Raw genomic sequence first — 22,291 nt, 5'->3', positions numbered from 1 at the left:
GGGGTAGAAATAAGCATTTGTCTGATAACTGTAGTCTGTCTGTTCCTCTGGACTCTGTTGTGTTGCCCCCACATTGGTGTTTAGGAACAGGGAGGGAAAAACTGGAGTAAAGCCTTTGATTTTTTCCATTCCAGAACCCAGATTAGCCTTATTTTTGCTTTCCTGTTTGAATCAAGCATGTTAAATAATATTCAGTTTACAATCCGATGCTCTTTTTCCTAAAACTAAATTGACCACCTAGATAAAACATATATATATATGTGTGTGTATATATATATATATATATATACACATATATATTCTGAAAAATAAGAAGCTATCATAAAAAATATTTCTTCAGCTGAATCTTCTATGACCAGAGCAACACCTTTTGAGCCTTTCATTCTTCTTTTGACCCTGTCTAAAGCATGAGGGATAACGTAGACATGGAGAACAAAGATTTGGGTTCAGACTCGGGTCTACCATTTACTATGTATGACTTCAGATAAACCACTTAATACTTCTGGGCCTCAGTTACCTCATCTGTTAAGCCAAGGAATTAGACTTAAGGTTGTATTCACTTTTAAAACAAGACCCTGACAATCCAAATTCTTCTCACTCTTCTGCCTACACATCCCCTAGTCCTGTACTTATGCTGTTAATTTGCTTAACCCAAATGTGGTACCCTTACATTTATCCCTATTAAATTTTATCTCATTATATTTAGCCCATCATTTTAGACTGTCAGATTTTTTGGATCCTCACTCAGTCATCTGACATATTAGTTATCCCTTCCAGCTTTGTCTTACCTTTAAATTTGATAAGTAAATTGAATCCGTGCTTTCATTCAAGTAATTGATAAAAATATTATAAATGGTACAGGGCAAAGGATAAATCCCTGGAGCATTTCACTAGAAACTTCATTAAACCATTTCCAAAATTTCCAAACTATACTGTCATTTAGCCCCTATCTTGTCTATCAGAAAAACAGAAAAAAAAAAAAAAAAGTCTATGGTTTTGTTGAAGTCCAGAATCACTCCATCTGAAGTACTTCCTTGTTCTATGAGGACCTAACATTTTATCTGGTATTATCTCAAAGCATTTCAGAGCAGCTACTTGAATTTTTTGGTTGAGAGGAAGAACTAGTTAAAAGGAAAGAGAGAGAAATAGGCTTTAGTTGACATTTGGGCATAAAAAAGAGTTCAGTACTTCTATTGATGTTTTGGCCACATAGCCATATACATAGTATGACTGGAGTCACTTTGCTTGTCTAAGCATCACTTTTCCCCATTATTTGAACTACATGGTTTCTAAAATCTCAGCAAGAATTAACATTCTGTTCTGAGGTTCTTTCTAAGTTTTGCATGCTATATTCCAAGGTACCTCCCAGCTTTAACATCCCAACCCTCTCTAACATTTTATGGTCCAACATTGTGTCCAAATAGCCTAGGTTCCAAGTCCCCATCTCATGCTAACATTCTGTGCTCTAATGCTGTGATCTGTACAAGATTAGTGTTGCATTTTCTATCTTCCTCTTTTAAAATGCATGCAGAATTGAGAGTCAGGAAATCTGCCTCAGTTTCATAATCTATAAAATGAGGTTTAAAATTTGAATATTGGTTTATTTAGCACAATGGCCTTTAGAAGGTACTGTTGCCTTTGTGTTTTCCTGTCAGGGACTATGAATACTTATAATGAGATCACATCACTCAACAAAATCTTTGAATGATTCTTTTTTTATATTAGTACTTATAAATACATTTTATAATTCAACAATCTGAAATATAGAAAAATAATGCCTTTAAAAAAAGAGAGAGGCTTAAACTAGATGACCTTCAAAATCCTTCACAGTTTCTAACATGCTGTATTTGTAAAAAAAAAAAAAAAAAAAAAAAAAAAAATTCTCTTTCCTAAAATGCCACACCAAATCATTCCCATAGCACCTGGTTCCAGGTTCCCTTCTCTGACTCACTTGGGAAAATATGAAAGTTGCCCTTAGTGACAGCACCCTCTGAAATTAAAGACATCTGCCTCAGGCTTTAGAAATGAAGTTGCTGATTAAATGGGTATTTCGGTGGTTACCAAAACCAATGTGGAAAAAGGACAGACATCATATTTCTCATCCAGTAAGTTTTCTCTAAAAATGATTCACTATCCTTGTCAAAAATCACTTACTTCAGCTATTTGGAGAGCCCCCCTAGAGTGAAGAAAGCCTGTTTCTTGCTTAGCTGTCACACAGGGACCAATCCCTATCCCCTATTTGTGAGATGCCCGGAGCCCATCATTTGACCAGAATGTCCCTTTTGGAATTAGAATCATGATTGCCTCAGAGTTGAAAGGAAACTCAAAAGATCATCTTCTCTAACTCAAGCCTAAATTTTCCCTAGTTCCACTCCTATGAGTAAATTTCTGGTATCTAATGACAAGGAACTCTCACTTTCTTATGAGGCAGTCCATTTCACTTTCAAACTTTTAAAAGAAGTTTTCCTTATAATAAATTAAAATCTGTCTCTCTCTAATTCCCACTCACTGTTCCTCCTTCTGGGGCTAGACAAGCAAAGTAAGTCTCTTGCCTTTCTCAAGTTTCTGCAAGAAACAAGTATCCTGTTCCCCAAAAATCTCCTTGTCTCTAAGCAAACATTCAGTCTCTTCCCTTCTCTGGAAACCCCACTGGATCTCAGTGTCATCCAAAAGTGGAATCCAGAGCTGAGCAAACTGCTTCAGATGTGGCCTAAGACATAAGATCAGGCTCTATACTGTGCTTCTGGAAGGATTAGACCCCAAGAGCTATTGTTCTGACTCTCTATTGACTCATAATCCACTAGTAAGAAAAAATTAAGGAAGGGGCAGAAACATGGCCAACTGTTTTCAGATAAAGACATTTATAACAAACTGATGGGCCAGGGGAAATAAAGCCTATAGTATGTCATAGAGTCACTGACCATTAGAACTGGACAGATGACTAAATGAGATCTTAAGAGCACTGAATTTGAGGCTTGGGGTGAATCTCAGTAGCCATGAAGGGCACCCCACTCTAAAATACAAGCCATTGTCCATCCTCTGATCTCTTATCTCCAAGATATCCCATTCTGCTTCTTACATGACTAATAGTCAGGCAGTATTTCATGGCATTGTACTTAAATTTGTCTTTTTTACTAGAACATCTAATTAACCTTTCCTCATCTTAAGGAGTAAAAAATTGAGACCCAGAAAGCCCAAACTTTCCTGAAACAACCCAGTGGATTAGCATCAGAACTAGATTTTCTGACCCTGAGTTTGTTTCATGCTGCCTTTCCTAAGACCAAAGGCTGGGCTCTCTACTTCACATATTATCTAGGATCCAAGTCCTCCCTTGTCTGTCTTGCCCTAGTACTGGTATTGATAATCTGAAAAATCCCCAGGGTGAATGACATTCCTTGGGAACCTCTGGAGTAAAAACTAAGATAAAAACACATGGGACTGATCAGAGTAGACAGGTACTTCTTCTACCTAAGGTGGGCCTGTTTCCCCTAAGGTGTCTGTCACTCACTTATCATGAGTGACAAGTGGGTACATGGAATCATGGCCTACCTGTCTCCTATCATCAGGAAAGCTTTTGTTACCAGATCTGGGATGCCTTAAAGGTCCTTGTATGGGATGTAGCCACAATGCATGTCAACTGGAGAGAGAAAAATCTGCCTGGACTTTAGTAGGATAGGTCATGGGATTGTTCTGGGGTGTAGAGAAAAAACTCTTCCACCAAATGGGCTGTTAATAACTGAAGATAACAACTCCACAATTCTGTAGCTCCCTAAGACCACTCTAATGCCTTCCTCACAACAACACATAATATAAAAATGATTATCACTGTTTTACAGATGAGGGAAGCTGAGGTTTAGGAATAAGAAAGTGATTTGTGATTTGCCCAGTAGTAGTAGCAATAGTAGTAACAATAGAATATTTATATAGCACTTAAAGTTGTGAGAATGTTTCATATGTATTATCTCATCTGATCCTCATAATTTTACAGAAACTTATAAGGTGGAGGTCATTATTATGTCCATTTTACAGATGAGAAAACTAAGTGTTGGATTGATTGAGTCTAGGGGTCACACAGCCAGTGAATGCCTGAGTCTAGATTCAAACTTGGGTCTTCTAGATTGTACATTCACCCCCTAGATCAACTGGCTTCTGAATTCACAGTTATGATTCTTTCTAGTCCACCACATTGACATACCCCATTGCTTTGATGTTATTGGGGTACTTAAGAAGCTCTTGCCAACCAAGCTTGTGGGAGAAGGAAGAAATACTCTTTATCTCCCTACATTAGACCAGACCCCAGCCCAGCCCAATCCCAATAACACTTATCCCCTAGAACAGAAGTGTTAAACATGCTGCAGGTTGTTATATTGTAGCTCCCAAAGCTCCACTAGTGCAGCCTGAACCGGATATTGAACAAAACAAAAATACCATTGGACAAGAAAAATGTTAGTAAGTGCTTTCCTGACTAAATATGCAGCCTGCAGGGATGCTTATGTACCATGTAGTATGGTATAGTATTCCATTTCTATTTGAATTTGATACCACTGCCCTAGAACACAGCTTAAGGGGTAGAAGAGATATATTTCTTATTGGAACCTTGAGAATACCATATTATATTGAAGTGGAGGAGGAGGATATTAGAGAAAGCAAGAAATCCAGCATGGTAGGGTCCTACATGGACATTCCCATCACTAATCAAAAGTCAATAAACTTTATCAGTGACATCAGGCTAAGGAGTAGCAACCCTGGAACTGTTAGCCCTTCAGCCATCAGTCCTAATTCAGTGGGAGCCCATAAGTCAAGAATTTTGGCAGGTAAGGTCATATTCAGACTTGTTTGGGTATCCCATGGAAAGAATATTGAATGTAGGAGTCAGTGGCTTTGGGTTCAAATCTCAGTTCTGACACTTGCCATGTCTCTGAAGTAGGAAAAGTTGCTTCCAGTCTCTGTCACCTCCACCTTATATGGAAAAATCAGAAAGCCAAAAATTAAAAAAAAAAAAGACAGCCATATGTAATGATAGCTGGAGCTCCAATCCTGAAAACAACCAATTTTGGCACAAAAAAAAAAAGAGTTATATATATTGGAAAGAAAACTTTGGTGTGAATCTAGACTCTGCATTCTTAGCTGTGTGACTTCAGCCATTTAAATGGCTTCTCCTTCCCAGAACTCAAGTTTTCTCTTTTGTAAACTGGGAAAGGCTAGACTAGCTGGGCTCTAAAGTTCCTTCTGGTTCTAAATCTTGTAACCCTATGAGCTTTATGAATTTATAGAAGCCCAAACTGTCTTCCTTGAGGCTGTCATATTAATGTTGTCAGGTCCTAGACTCAGAATCTGAGATTGCAAATCATTGTGAAGAAATATATTTTGTATTATATATGTCATATACAATATATATCATACCTTCAGATGTAATAACAGAGATCTGACACCTGCCATCTCAAAAGACAGCGACTTAAATATATTTAAAAGAGTGCAGAACACTCATTACCTTGATTTTTTTTGCTCCTTTCTCCCATTCTTGAATATTGCTCTCCACTTCTGATCTCAATTCTTCGAAGCATATTACCTTTTATAGAAAGCAGAATGCTCATTTTGGTTGACTCTGCTTTGAATTCTGTGACAGTGATAAATTCTTCCTGCATCTCTCTTCTCTCCCTAACTATTTACTGTAGTATTCTTGGCCTTGTGACAAAAAGACAGTTTTGGGAATACCAGGAGATCTGGGACAGACAGAAGAATGCCACAGAGAAGGAGACTTGGATTTCACTTAAACACCTGATGTATGAGCCTACATCAGTAACATCCCTAAGACTTTATCTTCTTCCTCTTATAAAATGAAGGACCCTCCCATCTCTTAAGTTTCCTTTCAGTTATGACATTTTTTTGATCCTGGAATATAGTCAACTAAGGATAAATGACAAGAGTCCTACATGAGAATCTTAGAGAGTCATGGTTCCTCAAGTATAAAGGTCTCCCAAGAGATCTTCAGGTTGCTTTCTTAAAAATCATTTGTGTTTATGTTAATTATAGTAACAATAATTCTAGGTAACATTCATATAGTGCTTATTATGTGCCAGGAACTGTGCTAAGAACTTCATAATTATTATCTCATTTGATCCTTGTAACAATCTGGGAGAGAGGTGCTACTATTATCCCCATTTTACAAATGAGGAAACTCAAACAGTGATTAAGTGACTTGCCACCTGTTATATTATTAATTGTGGTAATAATAATGATAATCAAATAAGATAATATGTGTAAAGCTAACTTTAAAGTTCTTTATGAATGTTATCTATTACTGTTGCTATTACTAAGCCATTTTGAAGGACTAGACTTATTGATTTATTCAATAAACATTTGTTTTGCATTTACAATAAACAAGCCACTTTGCTGGGTCCTATAGGAATTACAAAAATAAAGAATATAGTCTGTGTCTTCAAAAATTAGAGTTTAATAGAGGGACTAAAGATGTCCACAGAAATATCTAACATAAATTAGCTTATGATAAGTGCATAAGAAAAGTATAGAGTCCTATGAGATCCAACTGTTTATAATCTGTAGACATAAAAAAAAATTGCTTCTGGAAGAGGAAATCTGGGAAATGCTCATGGAAAAAACATTTGAACAGAGCATTGAAGGATGGGGTAGGAAATTAATATACAGGAAGCTAGATGGTGAGAGTATTCTAAACAGAGAGAATAGCATGATTTAAATTCTTTGCTAAGATTGCTTTAATTTCTGGCATCATAAAGTCGTCCTACTTTCTGAATATCTCAGCATTATACATGCTTGCTTGTATCTTCAAGACTTTCACAGTGATGATTGTGGGTCTATCTTGACCTGTTGGGAGAGAAGAACTCAACTAGAATTATTCTTTCTTTGCCTTTCAGTCATAGTCCTGCTCATAAGTACTACCTGACAACAGACCCCATCACTGGATCCATTTTCCTATCTGACACCAACAGTCGGCGGGTCTTTAAGGTCAAGTCAACCACAGTCGTGAAGGATGTCGTCAAGAACGCGGAGGTGGTGGCGGGGACGGGAGATCAGTGCCTTCCCTTTGATGACACTCGCTGTGGTGATGGTGGGAAAGCAACAGAAGCCACGCTCACCAATCCCAGGGGTAAAGTCCAACCTGTAGTCATTCTTTCCACAGAAAAATGCTGGGAGTAAACAACAGGTTGGGATGTTTCATATTTAATTATGCTGGCGTCTCATGGGAAGCAATAAGTGAGAATGGGATGAGAACCAAAAAAATAGCAAAAACAAAAACAGTCATCCGTTTGAATATTGGTTGGCAGTACCCAGAACATTTGATGCAATTCAGACCAACTATTCATCAAGTTGTTACAGGAGGCCCTATGCTCAGTGCTGGGTATACAGTCCCTAAGGAGCTTACTGTCTAATAGGAGAATATAATATGCATATGATATAATATATATATGATATAAAGTGAACTATGATGATATGGAAGATCTGAGAGGGAGCAGCTATACTGTGATCAATACAAAAAGCCTGTATTATTCTAACCAAAGAAATAAATATTAAAAAGAAAGACACTCCCTGCCCCCAAAGAATTTACAGTCTAGTAGAGGAAGACAACATAAAAAGAAAGATGAAAAGGGAAGATGGAGAGGGGAGATAGCCAAGATGGAAGCAGAGAGAAGCCCCTAAAATCCATTATGGGTGGTTGGCTCAAGTCTCCGATCAGGAGGTACTAATGAGGTATGTAATAGTCCTGGGAAGAGGTACTGAGAAGATATCCTCTGGGAAGAAGCTGTTGGTTGGGATGGATTTTTGTCCATGTTGTCCATCTTGCCATTTAGCACTGCTGTGCCATGGATGCCTTTCCAAAGATATGTGAAAGAGCAACCTAGATCCAGTGGAATTAGATTTCCTCAGAGATAACTGGAGAAAAAACACTTATTCCTCCTTTTAACATATATATATATATATATATATATATATATATATATATATATATATATACACATATGGCATGATAATCATTTTTTAAAATTACTAATGGTTTAATTTTCAGTAGCTTTAGTACATTCCTTCCCTAGCTTAATACATTTCTACCCTTTCAAAATTTTAGATTGTGTTCATGTAATAAAAGCTGTGTTTATGGAGGGATTTGAGGTACACAGAGTGTTTAGTTTATGTATCTCATTTGGTCCTTAGAGCAACTCTGTGAGATAAGGGCTATAATTACCTCCTTCTTCTAGAGGAGGAAACTGAGGCAAAGAGAGGATAATGACTTAACCTTGGTCACACAGGATACTCAGGGTCCTTTCACTCTTTCAAAACCACAATGGGGAAAGTTGAGATGTAGAAGGGATAACTGTAGTCTTTTTGGGGGAGTAGCTGTACCCATCCTTAATCCATCCCCTATAGTGTTATTCTAGCTTTATATCAGAGACTTTGTATGTGTCTCTGGCTCAGGAACAAAAGCCATTTGGAGCCATCATACCCTGAAAAAGCCAGGATAACCACAGACATCTATAGTAGCAGGTGTACATCCTGGAGGTGTGTCCCACATCAGAGAATGCTAGAATTTTAGAGCAGGTAGGGATTTTAGAATACAGAATTCTGGATCAGAGAACAAAATTGTTACTTTATGTTTCAATACCTGCAGGATCACAGATTTCATTGATTTGGATCTTCCCTCCTGCCTAAAAGAGAGGAGTGACTTGCTGATTTTTGCTTTAGAATTGTGGTTCATCTCATTAGCCATGCTGTCTTTGAACCCTTTGAAATCTGCTCTAAGGGTGGCTGGCAGACCAAGACTGGCTTTTTTTGTCCTCTATTACAAACTAGGAGATGATAGGATCATTTCCCTATCAAGTCTCCCATTATTTCCATTCTCACCATCAGTCTCTTGTATTCTTTTTACACTGAATAGATACCATTAGTTGCTGGGATATTGGTTAACCTTCTCTACATCTTTCTTTCTGACCTTATATTTATTTTACATAATGAATGTTACCAATGAAAATTCAAAGTTTTTTTATCTTTCCTAAAATCAATCAGTCAACAAGCATTTATTAACCTCCTAATGCATGCCAGGCATGTGCCAAGCACTAGGAATACAAAGAAAGGCAAAAAATAATAATATTAAACTGAAATATGACTTTGTGAAATTGTAAAATCCCTACTGCAAAGTATCAAGTGGTCCCAGGTAGGATTTGAAGGGCCTTCAAGGTTATTTTGTCTCCAGCCTCCCCAGTGATCATTCTGCTCTGGCCGGAAGAGTTCCAGAAACATAGAACTCCTTCCCTTGGAAGAAAGGATCCTGAATACCTGCTCCACAGAATCTGAGGGCAGCTATAATTCTATTTTTTTATTAAAGCTTTTTATTTTCAAAACATATGCATGGATAATTTTTCAACATTGACCATTGCAAAACCTTGTGTTCCAAAATTTCCCTTCCTCCCCCTCCATAACAAGTAATCCAATATATGTTAAACCTGTTAAAATATATGTTAAGTCCAATATATGTATACATATTTATGCAATAATCTTGGTCATTATAATTCTTAAAAAGTATTTGTTTTTCTATTGAAAAAGCAAAAAGTAAAATCTTACTTCTCTTTTCCTCCTAGTTCCTACATCTCTCCTCAGGGACCAAAAAACAAAAATAAAAACAAAACAGAACAAACAAACAAACAAACAAAACCCTCAAATTTATTCTTTCACAGTCATTCAAATACTTGAAGACATCCATCTGTTATGTCTCCTCTACCTTAAGCCCAAACCCTTCAGCTCCTTCTATGCATTCTCACATAACAATTTTGAATCCCATTCATTGCCCTTCCCTAGTATATGCATCCCAGAATCATACATCAGGTCCAATCATCTTATTTTACAAATGACAAAATTGCAGCTCAGAGAGATTTTTCCAAAGTTGGGATCCTCTGGCTCCTTGCAATGTTATCCCCCTGCCTCTCTATCATAAACCCCAGAAGAGAAGACAGTCATCTCTCCTTTTGGTAATTCTCCATAAATAATATTAATTAAATCCCCAGCTTTGTTAGAGGCCCTCTTAGTTTTCTCCTAAGACTCTGTCCGGGATTCTGTACATACATACATACATACACACACACACACACACACACACACACACACACACACACACACACTGTGGCTGGAAAGTTGCCCCAAAGCCTGTAATTAACCCAGATTCAAGTGACAGACCAGCTACCACTGGCAGACAGTTTACTGAGGGAGGGGAAGAGAAGTCCATCTATTTAACACAACAAAAGGGAAGGAATTAATCAGGGGACTGATCATTTCTATTAGCTTGTGCAGTCAGAGCCATAAACAAAACCGCCATTGTTAACTGAGTCCTCATCAGTTCTGGCAGATGGCGCAGGAGGGAGGAAACAAAAGACAGGCAGACAAGGAAACCCCTGTCTTGGTGCTTTCAGAGCATAATTAATTTCTATCCAAGGCAGACAAGGGAAGAAGGATTCCCCTTCTATGAACTTACCTTGTCCTCGCTTTGAAAATTACTCTCCAACATTTAGAAATATAATGCTAATGGAGCAACTCCTAGTGGGTAGCTTGTAATAATACACCTTGATGGCATTCACCTTGATGTATGTGAATCATCATCCCCATTTTATTGATGATAAAACTGAGGCTCAGAGATCTTTGCTCCCTAGTTGCCCAAATCCTAAGAGTCAGAGGGTAGATCCAATCCAATCCAGGGTACTTTAAACTATTCTGCATTGTAGTAAATAGTAAATTGTAGTAAAAATGCATACATTAGGAGTTTAATAAATGCTTGTTGACTGACTCATTTTAAGTCATCACACTTTAGGAATGACCAAAGAGCTTTTTGGTTTTATTCCAGTCATTTCCCTTCTGTGGGGCTGACTGCCCCTACTGGTAAAATGAGGGGTTTGGACTAAATGACTCCTAGATATTTCCCAGCCATGTTAGGCTCTTTTGCAATCTTAATGTTTGCTACCTGGATGGCATCAACCTCAGACCCATAGAACCTCCCACCCCAATCTCCATTGTGTTCAAGCATCATTCTGTAGTCATTGGATATAAGAGCAAGAAGGGGAAATGTAAGTGGTCAGGAACCCTTTAAAGAAAGCCACAGAAGAGATAGGAGTATCCAGTGGAACAAGTGGGTGACCAGGAGAAAGTCACCTCATCTAAGTCATTTCACAGAATCCCAGAGCCAGAATGACCTCAGAAGGCTTCTAGTCTAATCCCTACCTGAACAAGAATAAGTAGACATTCTTTTCTATATAACAAGCCTTTAAATATTCATTGTTACTTTATTTTCTGTTATAACTTAGAATCACAGCATCATGAAAGACCCCTCAGACAACCTCTAGTTCAATTTCCCCAAGTAAAATTCCCCTCTATGTCATTCCCAACCAACATTCATCTAGCTTCTTCTGGAGTACTTCCAGTGATGGATGGGGAACCCACTACCACATCATCACTCTCCCCTCCTTAATCCACTTAACTCCTCAAGATTGCCTATTTCATTTTGGGACAGCATGAAGCATTAGGAAGTTTTTTTTTCTCATAATTATCATTTTCTCTCTTTATATCTCAGCACCAAACATAGTGCCTGACACACAACTAGCTTCTCTGATGAATCATTATTTAATTTGGTGAAGCTCAAACCTGCTTCTCTGTGACTTGGCACCTTTAAACCTGGTTCTACCTTCCTGACCTAAACAGAATAAATCCAATTCTTTTTTTCCTCCTAAAATGACTCTTCAGATCTTTTTTTAAAAACCTAAATTATGATGGTGGCTTGTCACATTCATCATCTCATTTGATGGTCAAGCTGTTATCGCTTTGTCTGCACTCAGAAAATGGGGACCTAAAGATAGTACTCACATTTTTAATGACCCTTCCCAGACACAAAGCCCTTTCCCTGGGGCATCATCTGTATTGATTCTCATGACAAACTTCTCTGATTGGCAGTGCCAAATCCCCATATTACATATGAGGAAATAGGCTCACAGAAAGTCTCTGTCTGGGGAACACGTGCCAGGGGATCAAGTTGGAACAAATAAAACAGGATTTGGAATTTTCCAGTCTCATATCCCTCAAGGGATCCAACAGGTACCTATGACCTGATTTCAGCAGACCTTGTGCTTTGTAGATGTCACAGAGGATGAGAGTACTGCACTTGGTGGCAGGAACACCTGGTTTCAATACTGCTCAGATACTTTTCTGGCTGTGTGACCCTCTCCTCTCTAAGCCACCTCTTCTCTCTAAATCTTAGTTTTCCCATCTGTAAAATCAGGACAATAATAGCACCCACCCTCCCCCTTCCCCAAATAGGATTTGTTTCAAGCCTCCAGTGAGATAATATATGTAAAGAGCTTTGTAGACTTTACAATTCCATATAAAGCTAATTGTTGGTAATTATTTTCTTTCTTTCAGGCATTACAGTGGACAAGTTTGGGCTGATCTACTTTGTGGACGGCACCATGATCAGACGCATTGATCAGAATGGGATCATCTCCACTCTCCTGGGATCCAATGACCTGACGTCTGCCCGACCTCTCAGCTGTGACTCCGTCATGGATATCTCTCAGGTAAAAAGGGTCCCAGAGTAAAATCCCTGGGCTGGAAGCCTGGCTTGCTGCTCCCAGAGACCTCGGGCCTCCCACCAAGGATCTGGCCAGAGGCCTGTTTCTTTATGGCCTGGTCATTTGGCACAACCTCCACTCAGGACTGAATTGGATTAACATCGAGGAAGTGGTGGTTTGCATACATACACTTTTGCCTAAATTAGCAACAACAGGAAGAGGAGAAGTCTTGAATTACATCAGATTGCAAATTGGTTACAGCCACAATCAAGCCAAGCTTTTTAAGCCCTTCGCCTAATAAACACACCAGCCCACACAAGAGTGCTCTCTCTTTCAATTATTGTTTTTATTTTTAGAGTTTGTCAGACCTCTTCCTGTGACCCAAAGCACGGGTCCCACCTTCCCTCCCTCTCCTGCAGAACAGGAGCTGATTCAAGGCCTAATAATATTAGTAATAACTCATATCCCCATTTGGCTTACACACTTATTTGACCCTCATAACCACCTTTTTTGAGGTTAGATAGTGCACATCTTCTGGTCCTACACCTAGCTTACCTTTGCTCCCTCTGGTCACCTGCTGAATTCCTACCAGGTCTTTAAATCAGGCATCAAATGTCTCCTAACATAGAATTTATGATAATAGGGTAGCAATAGGGATAAGGACTGGACCTGAGATTTAATTCCAATAGAGAGCTTCCAAGTGAAGAAAGGATTTCCTTTGCAGCTTAAGGCTCTTAAGAGAGTTGCTGTGTTAAGTATTTTGCACCAGGATTACCTAGCCAATGTGTCAGATGCTAGACTAGTCAGTTCTTCCTAAATTTGAAGCTAACCTCTAGCTGATATTTATATGATTTTGTTGTTTTATAATGTACTTTTCTTAATTATCTATTTTCATACTTTTCTGAGTGAGATAGTATAGTACAAATAAGTATCTTAGACACAAAGGAACCTTAGAAATTATCTAAAACCAGCTCCCATTTTACAGAGAAGCAAACTGAGCCTTAGAGAGGGGAAAGAATTGGACCAAGATCAAAGAATGAGTTAATAGAACTAAAATTCAGATTTCCTAAACCATAGAATGGATTTAGTATTGGGAAGGACTTAGAGTTAACTGAGTTTCACAAAATGGAACCTTCTAAAACAGAAGGAATTATTTGCCTGAAGTCACACATTCAGCAAATAACCATCCTGAAGATGAGTAATCCCAGGCCCTGTGAGGTTGGCTGACCTGACCTCAGCCACACAGTGAATTATGATGAGATCTTAGGTCTTCTGTCCTTTGGTCCAGTTCTATCTTACCTGTCTCAGGTCTGTTTAATAGACTTCCTAGATTTACTGAAATACTCATTAATGTTTCCCTTCTTTGCTGGCTTTCCCGCCCAGACACATTGTTGATGAAATTATATCTATAGATGAGTAGATGTGCACTGATTGATAGTCAGAGGCAATGGGATCGCATAGAAAGAGCTTTGGAGTCAAGAAACAGAATCTGATTCTTAGAATCTCTGCTTTCTCAGGGCTTAGAATCCCCATCAGGTCCCAACAATCTTGCTTAGTACTTAGTTGGACTTGTAGAAATCATTTCCTCACTCTGAGACCAAATTTACCCATTTATAAAATGAGGCATTGAGGTAGCTGATCTCTGTTTGTAACATCCTCTGTTCTTTGTTCTAGCCTGGGTTTTGAAGAACCATTTTCAATTTTTAACATTCCGTGTCTGAACATTCTACCCTCTCGTATTCTTTCCCAGCTCTAATATTCCCTTGATCTGTACATGAACACTCATGAGCATACAGACACTTTTCCTGCATTGGGGATCGCTTTTTCATCACTGGTGACAGCCATAATGGTCTCTGCAGTCAGGTCCCCAGGGTACCATGAGAGCAGAGGGTATAAAATATTTAGCTGCCAACGATGACAAGAAATGAGTTTTAAGAAAATGAAAATTCTCTTGTCACTTCAGAGTAAACTGTGGTCTTGATGGTAACCAGGGGCAGCTGTGAAGCCATATTCCAAAGAGGAATAGGAAGTATGAAGGCAGTTGTGATGGAAAGCCACAGGAAGGAGGGAACATTCTCCAAGGGAATGAGAAACATAGGCCAGAGTCTGGAGAAAGCTAGGGAAGCCATGGCTAAGATACAGAAATGAGGGAGGAACATTATTGCACCATCAACAAACCACAGCTTGATTCAATATTCATTCATTAGCCTAATCAATACTGTGTGCATATCCCTGTACCCAAGGCTAGAAAATGAATATATATATATATATATATATATATATATATATATATATATATATATATAAAACAGTCCCTACCATGTGGAATGTATGGATGTATAAGATATTTAGGCAAATTATTACAATACAAATCAGAAACAAGTGATAGTTGTATTACAGAGTTAGTCAAAGCACGAGGAAAATTCAAAGGAGAGAAATAGTGAGAAATAAACTAAGGTTTTATCCCCATTTGATCTTCACAGATGAGAAGAGTGAGGTAGACAGGAGTTAAGTGCCCAGAGTCCCTTAGCTAGTAAGTGTTGGAGGATGTATCTGAACTCGGGGAGACTTGTGTTTCTGACTCAGGACCTAGATAGGGCCCAATCCATTGGCTCATTGCCAATTAGGGGGATTATTAAGGCTTCAGAGGAAGGTGGCTGCTCAATAGGCAAACCCCACAAAGAATTTCTCTTAGGCATGAGTGTTGTGAGAGCTGGAACTGCTTTCCCTACTCTAAAATGGCACAACTTTTTATAAACTCACCTGATAAGTGCTGGTTCTTATGGAGCTAGTCCATAAAATATGTGTTAATATGGACTGTGAATCCTCAGCAACAATGGCAGGATGTGGCCCGAATTTGGACTTGGGAGATTCAGGTTCAATTCCTGCTCTGCTATTTACTGAGTTCCCCCTTAGAACTTTGACTTCCTCACTTGGAAGATCTATCTAGTTGACCTGCCTCTGTTTGAAAAGTCCTTTGCTAGATCTTGGGGAGACATAGAGAGATGGATAAGATGATGTCTCTGCCCTTGAGAACCCAGTAATGGAGTTGGTGAGATAAAACATAAACACATGAAATATAAATAAAACAACAAAAAAACCTAAATGACATTTCAAGATGCCCAAACCCAAGAAATCATGAGCCTACATAGGAACAATACCCCAGATGCTAACTACCATAAGAGTAGTTACCATAAGTTACCATAAGAGTTTAGAGATGAGAAGGGACTATTTCAGGCTGGCATAAGGAGAAGAGATTTCAAGAAAAGGATTGTTGGGCAGTCAATCAGAAAGCATTTATTAACTGCTTTCTACATGTTGGGCTGAATGCTGGATGTGGCCCAGCTTCATCAGAAATCCTTTACTAGACTTTGCATGTAGTTTGTGGAATATGGTATATCATTTTTGTCCTTGCTATTAAAATTAATCTTCCTTGTCTTCCAGAAGGCAAAACTTGGAGAAGTGGGAGATCAAAGTTATATATAGAGAGAATTCATGTCAATTAAAAAACATTTACCCCCAAAAAAAACTTGCTGATAGAATTTTCCAAAAGTGGAATTGTCTGCCTTAATATAGTGATATTATATATATATATATATATATATATATATGTCTAGATAGATAGATAGATGGATAAATAGATAGATAGCTCTAGATTTAGATCTAGATAGAGTTTCCCATCACTGGAAGAGTTTAAATAAGGATTGATGTTACTTAGCCAATATGTGTGAGCCTTGGGAGTATATTTCACCAAGCTGTTTCTATTACATTGGCTAATATTTCCTGGCTCATGGTGCTTCAAATGCCACCTTCTTTCCAAGGCTTTCCCTGATCCCTGTATATAGTGTACATTTATTATACAATAATGTATGCTATATCTTGATGATTGGGACTGTATTTTATCTAAACTATGTGTATCCCCTTGGACTTATCCCAAGGCTCTATACACAGTAGCATCTTTAAAAGTATCTGACTTGTCCCAAAGCTCTATACACAGTAGCATCTTTAAAAGTATCTGACTTGTCCCAAAGCTCTATACACAGTAATGTCTTTAAAAGTATCTGACTTATCCCAAGGCTCTATACAGAGTAGGATCTTTAAAAGTATCTGACTTGTCCCAAAGTTCTATACATAGTAGCATCTTTAAAAGTATCTGACTTATGCCAAGGTTCTATACAGACTAGGATCTTTAAAAGTATTTGCTGAAAGAATGGCTGATAATGGTCACAGGGATGAAATAAATAGTGAGAAAGAGCAGTTCACCTCATATCTGTGTCTCATTGCCAGGTTCGTCTAGAGTGGCCCACTGACTTGGCGATCAACCCAATGGATAACTCCCTCTACGTTCTTGACAACAACGTGGTCCTGCAGATCTCTGAGAACCATCAAGTCCGCATTGTTGCAGGGAGACCCATGCACTGCCAGGTCCCTGGTATTGACCATTTCTTACTAAGCAAGGTGGCAGTCCATGCAACGCTGGAGTCTGCCACAGCCCTGGCTGTCTCTCACACTGGGGTCCTGTACATTGCAGAGACTGATGAAAAGAAAATCAACCGCATCAGACAGGTCACCACCAATGGGGAGATCTCCCTGGTGGCCGGGGCTCCCAGTGGCTGCGACTGCAAGAACGATGCTAACTGTGACTGCTTCTCTGGGGACGATGGGTATGCCAAGGATGCTAAGTTGAATTCCCCCTCTTCCCTCGCTGTGTGTGCTGATGGGGAGCTCTATGTCGCTGACCTGGGAAACATTAGGATCCGCTTTATCCGGAAAAACAAGCCCTTCTTAAACACCCAGAATTTGTATGAGTTGTCTTCCCCCATTGACCAGGAGCTCTACTTGTTTGACACCAGTGGCAAGCATCTGTACACCCAGAGCCTCCCCACTGGAGATTACCTGTACAACTTCACTTACACAGGGGACGGGGACATCACCCTCATCACAGATAACAACGGCAACATAGTGAACGTGCGCAGGGACTCCACTGGGATGCCTCTCTGGCTGGTGGTCCCAGATGGCCAGGTGTACTGGGTGACAATGGGCACTAACAGTGCCCTCAAAAGTGTGACAACCCAAGGGCATGAGCTGGCCCAAATGACGTACCATGGCAATTCTGGTCTCCTCGCAACCAAAAGCAATGAAAATGGATGGACAACGTTTTATGAGTGAGTACCGATCTAATTCCATTAGAGTCATTAACCACATTTGCTTTCTAAAAGGTGGGGTTTGGTTGGGGGGCAGTTTTGGTCAGAAGTGTGGGTTATGTTTTCTGTGCTTTTATATTCCAAATGGCTTTTTCTAGGAGATTTGGATTCAACATGGCATGGTGTAAAAGTCTCCTCTCCCTTCCTATTCCCCAATTACCTGAATTAGAAGAGCCTTAAATATCATTAAACCACCACTTCCCAGATAAACAAACCCCTTCTCCAAGTTCTCTATCAAGTAATCATTTAGTCTCTACTTGCAGACCTCTAAAGTTGGGGAATTCACTTCCTCCTAAAGCATCCTGTCTCATCCCATCTCATTATTAGGCAGTTCTGATTATTTTTTAGCTTTTTAATAATAGCTTTTTTTTTCAAAATATATGCAAAGACAATATTCAGCATTCACCTATACTAAATCATGTTTTCCCAATTTTTCTCCCTCCTCTAAATAGCAAGTAATACAATATAAGTTAAACATGTACAATTCTTCTAAACATATTTCCACATTTATCATGCTGCACAAGAAAAATCAGATTAAAAAGAGAAAAAAAATAATTTTAAAAAGTAAATAAACAATAACAAAAAAAGGTAAAAATACTATGTTGTGATCCACATTCAGTTCCCATAGTCCTCTCTTTGGATGCAGAGTATTCCTTCCATCACAAGTCTATTGTAATTGATCTGAATCACCACATTGTTGAAAATAGCCAAGTCCATCACAGCTGATCATCAAATAATCTGGTTGTTGCTGTGTACAGTGTTCTCTAGGTTCTACTCATTTCATTTAACATTAGTTCATGTAAGTCTCTCCAGACAGTTCTGATCGTTAAGGACTTCTTTAACAGTACAATGAGAGACCACATCGAACTAGCAATACTGTCAACCAATTGATCCCACCAGTTATTCTAGATAAGACAAGGAGAGGGAGGAATGGTACAGAAGACATCATTTTCAGGTCACTAGAAAACATAAAATTATGATTTTCTAAACAAGTCAGTCAAATCAATGAATAAATGTTTATTAAGTACCTACTATGGTCCAGCAATGATCCAAATGCTAGGGATGCAAAAAAAGGAATAATCTCTACTGAGCTTTTAAAGGGCTTATAATACAATAGGGAAAGTAAGAAGTACAAATATAAGTAGAAAGAGAATAACTATGCAGAGAATAAACTCTAACTATCAACTAATTATAATATACTATGTTTGAGGGGGGACAGTTGAGAGGATTCAGAAAAGCTCTAGCAGATGGTCCTTGAGCTACATCTTAAAAAAAAAAAAAAAAAGAAAGAAAGAAAAAAAGAAAAGAAGTTCTGGAGTTGAGATGAGTGCATTCCAGGCCTGAAGGGACAAGCAGGACAAAGGCCTAAAAGCAGGAGGTGATGGAGTGTCCAGTGGGAGGAGCAGACAGACCAGTCAGTCAAGACAAGTCAATAGTAACTTGTTAATTGCTTCCTAGGTACCAGGCATGATGCTGATTACATGACAATCTGAATAGAAGCCAGAGTTTAGGAAGAGTAATATTTAATGTGGCTGGATAAAAAGATTTGAGGATATGTTGTGAAGAGCTTTGAAAGCTATAAACAGAGGGCTTTATATGTGCTCCTAAAGGCAATAGGAAACAAGCGGAGTTGATTGATTAGGGTCAAATCTTTAATTAAGGAAAATAATTTTGGCAATAGAATGGAAGATGAACTGGGTTGTGAAGGTTGAGTCAGGGAGAACTACTATTAGAATTAGAAGAGCTTTACATATCATTAAACCAACACGTCACAGAAGCATAAACCCCCTCCCCAAGATCCTGTCAAGTAGTCATCTATCTACTTGAAGACCTCTAAAGATGGAGAATTCACTTTCTCCTGAAGCATCTTGTCTCATTCTATCCCACTGTTGGGCAGTTGTTAAACAGTTTTTTTAACTGTACAATGGGAGACCATAACCTCAAACTAGCAATGCTATCAAGCAAGTGATCCCCTTAGATAAGACAAGGAGAGGAAGAAATGGTACAGAAGACATCATTTTCAGGTCACCAAAAGGCATGCAATTAGGTAATAATCTAAGTGAGAAACAAGAAAAGCCTGAACTAAGATGGTAATTGTTTGAGTATAGAAAAGAGTCAGAACTGAGAGATGCTTTTGAAATGGCAAGATTTAGCAAATGATCAAATATATGGGGTAAGAGAAGAGTGAGGAGTTGAGGAGGATGCTGAGGTTACAAAAATGGGAGCCTGGAAAGATGGTGTTACCTTAGAAAAAAATAAGGATGTTTAGGGGCATTTAGGTAGTGCAATGGATAGAGCATCATCCCTGTAGTCAAGAAGACTTGAATTCAAATCTGGCCTCATTCACTTACTATGTGACCCTTGGTAAGACACTCAGCCCCAGTTGCCAGGAAGGAAGGAAAGAAGGAAGGAAGGAAGGAAAGAAGGAAGGAAGGAAGGAAGGAAGGAAGGAAGGAAGGAAGGAAGGAAGGAAGGAAGGAAGGAAGGAAGGAAGGAAGGAAGGAAGGAAGGAAGGGAAGAAAAGAAGGAAGGAAGGAAGGAAGGGAGGGAGGGAGGGAGGAAGGGAAGAAGGAAGGAAGGAAGGAAAGGAGGGAGGGAGGAGGGAGGGAGGAAGGAGGGAGAAAGGAAAGAAGGAAGGAAGGGAGGGAGGGAGGGAGGAAGGGAAGGAGGAAGGAAGGAAGGAAGGAAAGAAAGAAGGAAGGAAGGGAGGAGGGAGGGAAGAAGGAAGAAGGAAGGAAGGAAGGGAGGGAGGGAGGGAGGAAGGAAGGAAGGAAGGAAGGGAGGGAGAGAAGAAGGAAGAAGGGAGAGAGGAAGAAGGGAGGGAGGAAGGAAGGAAGAAGGAAGGAAGGAGGGAGGGAGGGAGGAAGGAAGGAAGGAAGGAAGGGAGGGAGAGAGGGAGGGAAGAAGGGAGGGAGGGAAGAAGGGAGGAAGGAAGGAAAGAAAGAAAAAAAGAAAGAAAGAAAGAAAGAAAGAAAGAAAGAAAGAAAGAAAGAAAGAAAGAAAGAAAGAAAGAAAGAAAGAAGGAAGGAAGTTTGAAAGAGGGGAGAGCTTAGGGGGAAGATAATGAGTTCTGTATGAATTGGATTGGCAATGTTTTGAGGCATCTGGTTCCCCAGCCAATAAAACCATCAGTAAGCACTTATAGGATCAATGGATTTAGAGCTTGGTGGGAACTTGCTGATCAAGTCCCATCCCATCATTTTACAGAAGAGGAAACTGAGACTGAGAGTAGTAGCATGATTTATCCAAGGCCAAATAGTGAGAGAGAAAGGAGGGAGAGAGGTAGGGAGGGAGAGAGACAGAGACAGCTGGGATTCAATCTGACTCCTATTTCCCATTTCATGCTATTGAAATCAGAACTGAAACTCCAGTGCCTGCTGCTTGGTTCAGTGCTGATGCCTTTCCAGCTTTCCTGCCTACATTCTTTGTGACGCAATGCTTGCCCGGCAGGTGAAGACAGGTGTCTGCCACGGCAAGGTCTTGTTTTCAAAGCACTTGGTTCCCCATAGGACTCTCCTTATGTTTTCGGAATCCCAATGGGGAGAGAGCTGGCTGCCCCTGCCAGAGGAGCTCGCTCAGCTCCTTGTCCAATTTACTGCTTTCCCTTAGAATTAGACATAGTTCAGCAACAGAGCATAAATCAGCCCAGCTGTGCAAGGCATGGCATTGAAAGCAGAGTAAAAGGCAACAGCTACGAGCCGACAGCATGTCCTTAGTGGGAAACAACACATCCCAATGTGCCAAATAGGTGTTCTAGTCATGTCCGTTCCTCCTGAGGAAAGGGATCATTTAATTCCTCACAAGCCAGAGGTGGGACCTGTTAAGCTAAACCTGATGTTCTCACCAGTAAGAGAAAGGGTTTGCTGAAGGAGAAATGAGGGGAACTTTGGGAGAAAGTCCAAGTCGAAAAGAGCCAGCCTTTGAGTCTTTGAGACAGATCCCCAGTCTCTGTCAGCATCAACAATCTCCAAAGATCATTATGGTATTGGACTGCACTGAAAGTACCATGGCCAGCGTAAAGATGGGGATCATGTCATATGAGAGTGTATTTAAAAACCTAAAGATATTTAATCTGGGAAGAAGGGAAAACTTTCGTCAGTGATATCTCCTTTCCAGTATTTGGAGAGCCAACTGTCAAGGAGAATAAAAATTCAATTTGTTCTGTTCCACCTCAGAGATCAGAACAGTGACCAACGAGTAGAAGGTACCTAAAATAAGATTTTGACTCAATTTGAGGGTGGAAATGTGGGGAGAACTTGCTCACATTTAGAGACATCCAGAGAGAACACGGACTGACTGCCTTTGTAAGGGAGTAAGTACTCCATCATTGAAGGTGTTTGAGCAAAGTCAAAATAATCCCTCATCAAGAATGTTGTAAATGCCTATTAGGGTGCAGATTGGACTTTTATCACCTTCCAAGTCCCTTCTCACTCAGAAACACTGTGATTCTGTGTTAGGGCTCACAACTCAAGTTAACAAAGGAAGATTCACCAGAAGGATTATATGGACTCT

At 39.4% G+C, this 22,291-nt stretch overlaps 1 protein-coding gene across 5 annotated transcripts in view; it reads left to right on the top strand.

Moving 5' to 3' along the window:
- Positions 1-22,291, top strand: part of TENM4 (teneurin transmembrane protein 4) — a 1,164,499-nt gene that overhangs the window by 1,098,507 nt on the left and 43,701 nt on the right. For all 5 annotated transcript variants that reach the window (XM_031963708.1, XM_031963710.1, XM_031963707.1 and 2 more), the window contains 3 exons: positions 6,894-7,126; positions 12,427-12,581; positions 16,863-17,740. In XM_031963708.1, coding sequence (XP_031819568.1) covers positions 6,894-7,126; positions 12,427-12,581; positions 16,863-17,740 — 1,266 coding nt within the window. The remainder of the gene's footprint in view (positions 1-6,893; positions 7,127-12,426; positions 12,582-16,862; positions 17,741-22,291) is intronic.

This window comes from Sarcophilus harrisii, chromosome 3 (genome assembly GCF_902635505.1).
Source record: "Sarcophilus harrisii chromosome 3, mSarHar1.11, whole genome shotgun sequence".
In the NCBI taxonomy this organism is placed as follows: Eukaryota; Metazoa; Chordata; class Mammalia; order Dasyuromorphia; family Dasyuridae; genus Sarcophilus; species Sarcophilus harrisii.
The sequence above is the reverse complement of the archived record's forward strand: the minus strand, read 5'-3'. Positions and strand labels throughout refer to the sequence as shown.